The sequence below is a fragment of the Mobula hypostoma genome, chromosome 8, assembly GCF_963921235.1.
Source record: "Mobula hypostoma chromosome 8, sMobHyp1.1, whole genome shotgun sequence".
Taxonomy (NCBI): Eukaryota; Metazoa; Chordata; class Chondrichthyes; order Myliobatiformes; family Myliobatidae; genus Mobula; species Mobula hypostoma.
The window spans coordinates 100,464,560-100,477,178 of NC_086104.1; the positions used below are offsets into that span (position 1 = coordinate 100,464,560).

The 12,619-nt window shown below is 39.7% G+C and overlaps 1 protein-coding gene across 3 annotated transcripts in view; it reads left to right on the plus strand.

The window, feature by feature from the left end:
- Positions 1 to 12,619, plus strand: part of LOC134350787 (nuclear receptor-binding protein-like) — a 101,508-nt gene that overhangs the window by 26,087 nt on the left and 62,802 nt on the right. For all 3 annotated transcript variants that reach the window (XM_063056474.1, XM_063056475.1, XM_063056476.1), the window contains exons 2-3: positions 3,393 to 3,515; positions 5,484 to 5,585. In XM_063056474.1, the coding sequence (XP_062912544.1) occupies positions 3,393 to 3,515; positions 5,484 to 5,585 (225 nt within the window). The remainder of the gene's footprint in view (positions 1 to 3,392; positions 3,516 to 5,483; positions 5,586 to 12,619) is intronic.

Consider the following 12,619-nt stretch of genomic DNA (forward strand, 5'->3'; position numbering starts at 1 on the left):
CAATGAAGAATATAAAAGTTTTGAAAATAAAGAGGAAAAATAGTGAGTGTAGTGTTCATGATTCACTCAGAAATCTGATGGAGGAGTAGAAGAAACTGTTACTGAAATGTTGAGTGTTTATCTTCAGGGTCTTGTACCATTGCCAGTGGATGTTGTTTACTTGCATTTCAGAAGGCCTTTGACAAGATGCTGCATATGAGGCTGCTTAACAAGATGAGAGCCCATGGCATTATGGTAAAGATATTAGCATGGACAGATGATTGACTGGCAGGGGCAAAGAGTGGGAATAAAGAGGGGCCTTTTCTGGTTGGCTGCCAGTGACTAGTGGTGTTCCACAGGGATCAGTGTTGGGCTGCTTTTCATGTTATTTGTCAGTTGATTTGATGGAATTGATGGTTTTATGGCCAAGTTTACTGAGGATACGAAGTTAGATGGAAGGGCAGGTAGTGTTGCAGAAGCAGGGAGTCTGTCGAAGGACTTGAACAGATTGGGGGAATGGGCAAAGATGTGGCAGATGGGATATCGTGTATTACAGAATGAATAAAGATATAGACTGTTTTCTAAACGGAGTAAATTCAGAAATCAAAAGTGCAAAGGGACTCGTGCAGGATTTCCAGAAGGTTAACTTGTGGGTTGAGTTGGAGGTAAGAAAGGCAACTTCAATGTTGACATTCATTTCCGGAGGATTGGAGTACAATAGCATTAATTTAATGCTGAAGCTTAAAGTTGGTCAGACCACATTTGGCGTATTGTGAGCAGTGTTGGGCTGAAAGGATGTGCTGGCAGCGAAGATGGTCCAGAGGAGATTAACGAGAACTATCCCAGGAATGAAAGGGTTAAGGAGCATTTGCTAACTCTTGGGGTGCCATGGTTTAGCAGTTAGCCCAATGCTATTACAGCTCGGAGCGTTCAGAGTTCAGTTCCAGTGTCGTCTGTAAGTAGTTTGTGCATTCTTCCTGTGATTGTGTGGGTTTTCTCCAGGTGCTCCGATTTCCTGCAACAAATCAAAGATATGAATAGGTTCATTGGTCATTGTAAATTGTCCTGTGATTAGGCTCATTTTAAATAGATGGGTTGCTGGGTAGTGCAGTCTTGTTGTGGACACTTTAAAACAAACTAAAACTACTCAGATTAAGCACAGTGACACCACCACCCCCCCCCCAGGTGTTGACACGGTATGACATGCTCCACAAATAATGAAGTTCTAAGTCGAAGAAAGTGCATTCAACCCTTTGTTAAGAAACCAGCAAAAATGAGCTGTTGTAGCAACAAAAAAAATAATGAAACTAAAACTAGTGATATGAGAAAATAAACAGTCTTAAGTGTATTCAAACATACTTGAGCATTAGTGATCTTAGCGTATTTAAACATTAGCGTTAAATGAAACTAAGTGTTCTGAAATGTCAACAAAAAAAATTATTCCCCCAACTTCCTGCTCTAACCAGACTAAAAACCGTCGAAAAACAAATCATGAATTCGTAGCTATCCTCTTCACTTCTACTGCACCCCAAGCCGCCTGACAAATTACCCATAATAAACGTGCAACACAAAATACAAATAGACAGAAAATGGATACATGGCTCCTCCAGGCCTGTTCCACACTGTATCTCTAAAGTATCCTCACCGGAATTTAGAAGAATTTAGGGTATCTCATTGAAACCAATCAAATATTGAAAGGCCTGGATAGAGTGGGCATGGAGAGAATGCTTCAATAGTGTGAGAGTCTAGGACCAGAGAACTTGGCCTCAATAGAAGGATGTCTCTTTCGAACAGAGACGAGGGGGAATTTCTTCAGCTAGAGAGTAGTGAATCTCTGGAATCCATTGCCACAGGCGGCTGTGGAGGCCAAGTCATTTGGTATATTTAAAATGGAGGTGGATAGGTTCTTAGGGATCAAAGGTTATGGAGAAAAGGCAGGACAATGGGCTGCGAGGGATAATAAATCAGGCATGATCCAATGGTGGCGCACACTCAGTGGGACAAATGGCTTAATTCTGTTCTGATATTTTATGGTTCCCCTTGATGACAGTAATAAGAAGGTGATCAATCAATGGAAGTTTAAAGCAACCAGTTTTTTATCTACAATTTGAAGCATAGTCCAAAATTAGAAAAAAGAGAACTGATTTTTGGAAATTAGAAGTCATTAGATTGACAGTGGAGTGCCTTTAAAGATATGCCAAAATGCAGATGCAGGTTAGTAAATGGACAGAAGGTGGGGTAAAAAGGGAAGATGGTCTGGAAAATCAATTTTATATGCACATAAAGGCATTCTACATGTTGACAACTAGATTTTCATGCAGTAGCATGTTCGTTGGGGAAAATAACATCACTTTATGGAAGGGTGTTCCCAGCAAAACAATTTGATCTGTGTTTCCAATTAACCCTGGTATAAATTTGTCCAGTTAGTGATTTTAAATTACATGAACTCAAAAAGTTGAAAGTGTTCTTATTTGTTCCTGGGTGTACTTTCAGTCAAAGGCAAAGACAATTATTGAAAAGAGAGGGCAAAGTACAACCAAATCAGGCATAATATCAAAGTGTACAGGCACAGATAATACAGCATGCATACAAACATTGAAAACTTTTTTCTTTATTAAAAAAAAATTAATTCATTACACATAATAAATCCGTTGGTATCTCATGCTACTTTTAATATGTTAGTTCGCTTTGGAACTATCCTTTCTCAGTTGGTCTGATTGTATAAAGGAACATAGCTAACCATGTGTTAATCAAATATACAATGGTTGTATATTTGCAGCATCTCTTCTTTGGATTCAGATTTGTCATACATTTGCCTTTCATACATAAGCAAGATAAATGGTCCATAACCATTCAATGGTTAACTGGTACCATAATGGTCAAATATACAGACACCTTGTCAATTGATAGGTATGTCAATGATTTTGCACCATTTATGATGCATCCAAATGGCAAGTTGATCTATTTTTTCACAGATGTACTGTGGTACAGCGAAAAACTTGTCTTGTATACTGTTCACACAGATCAATTCATTACAACATTGCTTTCTGTTTTGTTGTTTTACTTGGCAGAAGTGGGGAAGGAAGATATCAAGCATCAGATTGCTGAAATATATTTGAAAGGTTTGCCATATATCTGAATGTCTCAATTTTCAGTTTGTGGAAAGTTGCACTAAACTTTTGTAGTCAAATTAATCAACTCCCGCAAGTATTTATTTGGTTCAAAGTCTTACCTTCAAAACCAGTTCTTTCAAACATGGACCCACATCAGTGACTAGCCTAGATGAGGCACAAGAGTTCTGCAGTCCAGAATTGGACTTTAAGGGCAACATTTTGATAACTAAGCCAAGCTAGTACTTTTAAGTTCCTTGTATTAAATGTTGATTGACTGAAATCATTCTGAAACTATTGTAGGTGAACCAGAGGAATGTTCCTGGAATTGACAGTGCATATTTGGCAATGGACACTGAAGAGGGAGTGGAAGTTGTGTGGAATGAAGTCCAGTTCTCAGAACGAAAAAACTTCAAATTACAAGAGGTGAAAATAAAGTTTTATATTATTTTGTTGCAATCAGTTAAAAACAACATTTGTTTAACTTTGCTTTGGTTATTATAAAAGCATGGTAGTTGATGTGATGATTATAAATATTTCTTTATAACAAGTTTTATGTTTTAGTTGTTTCTTGACTGTACCCTTTAAGAATTTGGTCATGTTATTTTTCTTTTTCAATATTTTTATTAATTTTCTACCTAGAGGAATACAGAGTTCAAGAAAAAAGAAATATATCAAATGCATTATACTGAATCACACATACAAACTTCTTACTGTATATTCATACAAATTGATTAATTCATAATATTGAAATATAGTAAATTTATTATGGAAAAAAATTAACCCACTACCAAGACAGAAGCTAATTAGTAAAGAAGAAAAAAGATTATTAGCCATTATCTGTGCTTTAATGGCAAATCAAAGGTTTTGAAAATAGTTCAAAAAAGGTCCCCACAATGTTTGAAAGTCTTGATTAGCTTCAGAAATTGAGCACCGAATCTTCTCTAAATTTAAACATGACATCACATCACACAGCCATTGTGTGAGTGGGCGGGACCACATCTTTCCATTTAAGCAAGAGCGCCCTCCTAGCCATAAGAGAAATAAAAGCCAAAATGTGCAAATCAGGTCTTGGCCTGAAACGTTGACTGTACCTCTTCCTAGAGATGCTGCCTGGCCTGCTGCGTTCACCGGCAACTTTGATGTGTGTTTCTCCAAAATAATATCCTTTCCTCCAATAATACCAAATAAAGCGGTCAAAAGATTAGGCTTAAAATTTACTTTAAAAAGTACCGAGAAGGTTTGAAATACTTCTTTCCAGTATTTTTCAAGACTCGGGCACGTCCAAAACATATGAATGAGTGAAGCTTCTCCATTATTACATTTATCACAATAAGGAGATCTATCCAAATAAAAGCAAGACAACTTATCCTTGGTCATGTGGGCCCTATGGACCACTTTAGATTGTTGGAGCGAGTGGTGAGCGCATAACTATGAAGTGTTAACCAATTAAAAACTTTCATTCCAAGTTTCCTCAGAAATTGAAGTCTGTAAGTCTTGTTCCCAAAGATTTTTAGTTTTATCTGAAGGAACACTTCTCATTCCCAGCAATATATTATAAATATTAGATATAGATGCATTATAAAAAGGTTTTAAATTAAAAATTACATCTAGTCGATTCTTATAAGGATTTTTAGGTAATGTACATATTTGAGACTGTATAAAGTCTCTTATTTGTAGGTATCGAAAAAAGTGAGTTTTGGGTAAGCTATATTTAGCTAACAGTTGCTCAAACGAAAGGAGACTTCCCTCCACAAACAAGTCCTGGAAACATTTAATACCTAATCTATCCTATTCTTTAAAAGCCACATCTATCATAGAAGATTTTCTTAAAAATTAGAAAAAATGGGACTTGAAAGAGAAAATCTCAATAAGCCAAAGTATTTTCAGAATTGTACCCAAATTTTCACAGTATGTTTGACTACCAGATTGTCAGTTAACTTACTCAGGGATAAAGGAAGTGAGGATCCAAGAATAGAAATAATAGTAATTTTATTAACAGAGTTAGCTTCAAGCGAAACCCACATCGGACAATCCTCACGATTAATGTAATGTAACCAAAATGTAAGATTATGTCTATTAACTGCCCAATAATAAAACCTGAAGTTTGGTAAAGCTAGCCCTCCATTCTTTTTAGCTTTCCGAAGATGAATTTTGTTTAGTCTAGAACACTTATTTTTCTATATATAGGATGATATAATAGCATCAAGAGAATCAAAAAAAGATTTAGGGATAAAAACAAGTAATGCCTGAAAAAGATATATAAATTTAGGTAAAATATTTATTTTTATAGAATTAATTTGACCAATCAGGTTTTACTGTTTTATTTCAGTGTAATTTCAAGAAATCAAATTTATGTTGATCAATTCTGTTAAGAGTATCCTTTCTTTTCAGGATAAGGTGAAAGCTGTCTTTGACAATCTCATTCAGTTGGAGCACCTGAACATAGTGAAATTCCACAAGTACTGGGCAGATGTGAAAGAAAATAAAGCAAGAGTAAGTTGCTTATTAGTGCTACTAGCTTTACTAGATAGTTGTTAATAATATTGCAGTTAAAAGTAGAATATTATTAACTAAATTAATTGCTGAAGATTTTCATCAAACCTTTTTAAATCCTTGTGGTTTGCATTTAAAACATTAAGTTTCATTTGTTAATATTAAAAAAGCAAGTTATCTGTTAACTATTAAAGTACTTGAAGAAAAATCAGCTTGTGTTCATTCTTCAGGGTTCAGTATTGTTAATTGAGGAGATGGTGGCATTGTGGAGTGTACATTCTTTGAATTAGCAAGTGAGAGCAGCATCTTTGCAGGGAGGGAGCCATTTGAAAAGGACAAATGTCATTGGAGTTTTATTTGAACCAGTAAAAAAGAAGTGAGGTGTAGGCAGAGTGGCTATTGTGGGAGCGGGCTAGTGTTAGAGTGGTCAGGCCGCTGGGGACAGGCAGAGGCTCTAATTAAATTTCTAGTAAGTTTATTTTTCTCTGTATTTGTATATTAGGACATAGCTGGTGCCGTGAAGATGGATCGAGGGTTAGTGGCACGTTCTTTGTGTGAGATGTGGGAACTCTAGGAGAGTTAGTCTCCCTGATAGCTACAGGATCAGAGGGATCTTAGAGTCAGAGCCCATAGGACACTCAAAGCTGCTACACAGGTTGACTCTGTGGTTAAGAAGGCATTCGGTGCATTGGCCTTCATCAATTGTGAGATTGAGTTTAAGAGCCGAGAGGTAATGTTGCAGCTATATAGGACCCTGGTCAGACCCAACTTGGAGTACTGTGCTCAATTCTGGTTGCCTCACTAGAGGAAGCACGTGGAAACCATAGAAAGGGTGCAGAGGAGATTTACAAAGATGTTGCCTGAATTGGGGAGCATGCCTTATGATATTTGGTTGAGTGAACTCTGCCTTTTCTCCTTGGAGTGACGGAGGATGTGAGGTGACCTGATAGAGGTCTGCAAGATAATGAGAGGCATTGATCATGTGGATAGTCATAGGATTTTTCCCAGGGCTGAAATGGCTAGCACAAGAGGGCATAGTTTTAAGGTGCTTGGAAGTAGGCCAGTGGCGGTGGTGGAGGCGGAAACGAGTAGGGTCTTTTAAGAGATTCCTGGATAGGTACGTGGAGCTTAGAAATTAAGGGCCATGGGTAAGCTGAGGTAGTTCTAAGGTAAGGACATGTTCAGCACAGCTTTGTGGGCTGAAGGGCCTGTTTTGTGCTGTAGGGTTTCTGTGTTTCTATCTACATGACGTGCACCATGCTGCAGCTCCTTAGAGACGTTGTTAAGGAACAGGAGCTGCAGCTGGATGACCTTTGGCTCATACGGGGGAATGACGAGGTGATAGGAGATAGAGAGATGTTATCGCCCTTAAGTTGCAGGAGCCAGCACCTGGGTGACTGTCAGGAGAGGGAAAGGGAATGGGCAGCCAGTGCAGAGTATCTCTCTGGTTGTTTCCCTCAAGTATGTTGTTCTGGTTACTGTTGAGGGGGTTGACTTATCAGGGGAAGTCGTAGTGACTGGGTCTCTGGCGCTGTGGCTCAGAAGGGAAGGAGGAAAAAGAGGACTGCAGTAATGATAGGGGATTCCATAGTTTGAGGAGTTGACACAAGATTCTGTGGACATGATGAAGACACGCGGATGGTATGTTGCCTCCCAGGTGTCAGTGTCAGGGACATCTTGGATCGGGTCCACAGCATTCTAAAGAGGGTGAGTAGCCATAAGTCTTCGTCCACACTGGTACCAATAACATGGATAGAATAAGGCAGAGATCCTGAAGGGACAATATAGGAAGTTAGGCAGAAAGCTGAAAAGCTGGACCTCCAGGGTAGTAATCTCTGGATTGTTAACTGTGAAGTTGAGAATAAGATGATTTAGCACATGAATGCATGGCTGAGGAATTGGGGGAAGATTTTAGATTTCTGGATCATTGGCATCTATTCTGGGGAAGATATGACCTGTACAAAAAAGATGGGTTATACCTGAATCCAAGGGGAAACAATATCCTTGCGGGCAGGTTTACTTGAGCTGTTCAGGAGGGTTTAAACTAATTTGGCAGGGTGATGGGAACCAGTGGTAGACCTGAGGATGGGGCAGTTGGTATTCAAGTAGATACACTGTATAGTGAGACTGAGAGGAAGGACAGACAGATGATAGAGCAGGATTGCAGTCAGTGGGATGAGTTGAAGGGTAACACGAGGGCAAAATCGAATAGGGTGATGAATACGGGACTGAAGGTGCTGTATTGAATGTATATATTATACACAGTAAGGTCGATGATCTTGCAGCACAATTAGTGTTTTGCAGGTTTTGGGCATTTTCAATTCGTGGCTGAAAGAAAATCATAACATCCACAAATAAACATTGTATGGAGATATCAGGCTGATAGGCAGAGGGAGTGGGGTGACTCTGTTGCTTTTTAAAATAAAATGGGGCAAAAAATCCTTAAAAAGGGGTGACAGGATCAGAAGATGTTGCATGTTTGTGAGTAGAGTTAAGAAATTGCAAGGGTAAAAATACCCTGATTGGAGTTATATACAGACCTCTAAACAGTCCAGATTGTGGGTTACAAATTGTATCATGAGCTAGAAAAGGCATGTGAAAAAGTCATGGGGAATTTCAATATGCAAGCAGATTGGGAAAATCAGGTTGGTGCTGGATCCCAAGAGAGAATTTGTAGAATGCCTATGAATGGCTTTTTTGAGCAGCTTGTGGTTGAGCTCCCAAGAAGAAAGGTTATTCTAGATTGGGTGGTGTGTAATGAACTGGATTTGATTTGGGAGCTTAAGGTAATAGAACCCTTAGGAGATAGTGATCATAATATGTTAGATTTCACCCTGCAATTTGAGAGGAAGAAGCTAAAGTCAGATGTATTGGTATTACAGTGGAGTAATGGGAATTCCAGAAAGGTTCTGGAGGCATGAGAGAGGAATGGCAGAGCAGCAATGGCTGGATTTTCTGGGAGCAATTTGGAAGGCACAGAATTCCAAACCTGAAGTATTCTAGAGGGAGGATGACACAACCACCACTGACAAGGGAAGTCAAAGACAGCATAAAAGCTAAAGAGAGGGTATACAATATACCAGAAGTTAGTGGGACGTTAGAGGATTGGGAAGATTTCAAAAACCAACAGAAGGCAACTAAAACCCATAAGGAGATAAAAGATGAAATATGAAGGTAAGCTAGCCAATGATATAAATGTGGATACAATATGTTTTTTACTGATATATAAAGTGTAAAAAAAAAAGAGGCAAGAGTGGATATCAGACAGCTGGAATATAATGCTGGAGAGGTATAATGTGGAACAAAGAAATGGCAGGCAAACTTTGAATATTTTACGTCAGCCTTCACTTCAGTGTGAAACGAGCAGTATGCCAGAATTTCAAGTGTTGGGGCAGAAGTGAGTGTGGTTGCTATTACTAAGCAGAAGGTGCTTGAGAAGTTGACAGGTCTAAAGGTAGATAAGTCACCAAAAGGACTACTCCCTAGGGTTCTAAAAGATGTAACAGAAGAAGTTTTGGAGGCATTAGCAGTGATCTTTTGAGAATCTCAAAATTCTAGAAAAGTTCTGGAGGACTGGAAAATTGTAAATATCACCCCACTCGTTAAGAAGGGAGGGGAAAATATAGGTCAATTAGCCTGACTTAAGTGGTTGGAAAGATGTTGGAAGTCAATTAAGGATGAGGTTTCGAAGTACTTGGAGGCACATGATAAAATAGACCAGAGTCAGCTTAGTTTACTTGAGGGGAAATCTTGCCTGACAAATCTGTTGGAATTCTTTGAGGAAATAAGCAGGATAGACAAAGAGTCAGTGGATGTCGTTTAACTGGATTTTCAGAAGGCCTTTGACATGGTACCGCATATGAGGCTGCTTAACAAGATAACTTCACATGGTATTACAGGGAAGATACTGGTATGAACAGAAGATTGGCTGACGAGTAGGAAGCAAAGTGGGAATAAAGGGGCCCTTTTTGTTTGGCTACTGGTGACTAGTAGTGTTCCACAGGGGTTGGTGTCGGGACTGCTTCTTTTCATGTTACATGTCAATGAATTAATGGCTTTCTGGCCAAGTTTGTGGAGGATGCAAAGATAGTTGGGCAGGTAACGTTGAGGAAGCAGAGTATCTGCAGAAGGACTTGAACTGATCAGCAGAATGGGCAAAGTACTTGCAGATGGAATATTGTGTAGGGAGGTGTACGGTCATGCACTTCGATAAAATAAATAAAGGTATGGTCCATTTTCTAAACGGGGATTAATATTTTTTGAAAATCAGAGGTGCAAAGGGACTTCGGAGTCCTCGTCCATGTTTCCCTAAAGGTTAACTTGCAGGTTGAGTGGGGGGGGGGGGGCGCAAGGAAGACAAATGCAATAGAAACATAGAAAACCTACAGCACAATACAGGCCTTTCGGCCCACTAAGCTGTGCCGTACATGTATTTTTGAAATACCCCTGGGTTACCCATAACCCTTTATTTTTCTAAGGCTCCATGTACCTGCACAGTCGTCTCTTAAAAGACCCTATCGTATCTGCCGCCACCAGCGCTGCCGGCAGCCCATTCCACGCACTCACCACTCTCTGCGTCATTAAAAAAACAACAATTTACCCCTGACACCTCCTCTGTACCTACTTCCAAGCACCTTAAAACTGTGTGATCTCATGTTAGCCATTTCAGCCCTGGGAAAAAGCCTCTGACTGTACACATGATCAATGCTTCTCATCGTCTTGTACACCTCTGTCAGGTCACCTCTCATCCTCCGCTGCTCCAGGGAGAAAAAACTAAGTTCACTCAACCTATTCTCATAAGGTATACTCCCCAATCCAGGCAACATCCTTGTAAATCTCCTCTGCACCCTTTCTATGGTTTCCATATCCTTCCTGTAGTGAGGTGACCAGAACTGAGTGTAGTACTCCAAGTGGAGTCTGATCAGGGTCCGAGATAACTGTAACCTTACCTCTCGGCTCTTAAGTTAAATCCCATGGTTGAAGGCCAATGCACCGTATACCTTCTTAACCACAGAGTCAACCTGCGCAGCAGCTGTGTGTGTCCTATGGACTTGGACCCCAAGATCCCTCTGATCCTCCACACTGCCAAGAGTCTTCCCATTAATACTATATTCTGCCATCATATTTGGCCTACCAGAATGAACCACCTCACACTTATCTGGGTTGAATTCCATTTGCCACTTCTCAGCCCAGTTTTGCATTCTGTCGATGTCCCGCTGTAACCCTCCACACTGTCCACAGCACCCCCAACCTTTGTGTCATCAGCAAATCTACTAACTCATTTCTTCACTTCCTTATCCGGGTCATTTATAAAAATCACAAAGAGAAGGGGTCCCAGAACAGATCCCTGAGGCACACAACTGGTCACTGACCTCCATGCAGAATATGACCCATCTACACCACTCTTTGCTTTTTGTGGGCAAGCCAATTCTGGATCCACAAAGCAAGGTCCCCTTGGATCCCATGCCTCCTTACTTTCTCAATAAGCCTTGCATGGGGTACCTTATCAACTGCCTTGCTGAAATCCCGATACACTAAATCTACTGCACTACCTTGATCAATGTGTTTAGTCACATCCTCAAAAAATTCAATCAGGCTTGTAAGGCACGACCTGCCTTTGACAAAGCCATGCTGACTATTCCTAATCATATTATGCCTCTCCAAATGTTCATAAATCCTGCCTCTCAGGATCTTCTCCATCAATTTACCAACCACTGAAGTAAGATTCATTGGTCTATAATTTCTTAGGCTATCTCCTCTCCCTTTCTTGAATAAGGGAACAACATCTGCAACCTTCCAATCCTCCGGAACTTCCTGACCCCATTGATGTTGCAAAGATCATTGCCAGAGGCTCAGCAATCTCCTCCCTCACCTCCCACAGTAGCCTGGGGAACAACTTATCCAACTTGATGCTTTCCAAAAGCTCTAGCACATCCTTTTGCTTATGCTCAAGCTCTTCAATCCACTGTAAGTCATCCCTACAATCGCCAAGATCCTTTTCCATAGTGAATACTGAAGCAACATATTCATTAAGTACCTCAGCTATCTCCTCTGGTTCCATACACGCTTTTCCTTTGTCACACTTGATTGGTCCTATTTTCTTTCGTCTTATCCTCTTGCTCTTCACATACTTGTAGAATGCCTTGGGGTTTTCCTTAACCTCACCAAGGCCTTCTCATGACCCTTTCTGGCTTTCCTAATTTCATTCTTTGGCTCCTTCCTGCTAGTCTTATAATCTTCTAGATCTCTATCATTACCTAGCTGTTTTTTTTTAACCTTTTGTAAGCTTTTCTTCTTGACTAGATTTTCAACAGCCTTTGTACACTGCAGTTCCTGTACCCTACCATCCTTTCCCTGTTTCATTGGAATGCACCTATGCAGAACTACACGCAAATGCCACATATCTGCTGTACATTTCCCTGAGAACATCTCTTCTCGATTTATGCTTCTAAATTCCTGCCTGATAGCTTCATATTTCCCTTTATTCCAATTAAACGCTTTCTTAACTTGTCAGTTCTCATCCCTCTCCAATGATATGGTAAAGGAGATAGAATTGTGATCACTATCTCCAAAACGCCCTCTCATTGAGAGACTTGACACCTGTCCATGTTCATTTCCCAATGCCAGATCAAGTACAGCCTCTCCTCTTGTAGGTTTATCTACATATTGTGTCAGGAAACTTTCCTAACAAACTCCACCCCATCTGAACCCCTTGCTGTTGGGAGAGGCCAATCAATATTTGGGAAATTAAAATCTCCCACCACGACAGCCCTGTTATTTTTCACCTTTATAGAATCTGTCTCCCTATCTGCTTCTTGAAGTCCCTGTTACTATTGGGTGGTGTATATATACGTGTGTGTGTGTGTGTATGTATGTATGTATGTATGTATATATATATATATATATACATATATATATACACACACATACACACACACACATATATATGTGTGTAATAAATTAAATAAATATATATATATTTTAAAAAAACACCCAGTACAGTTATTGACGCCATGCTGTTTCTAACTTTCACC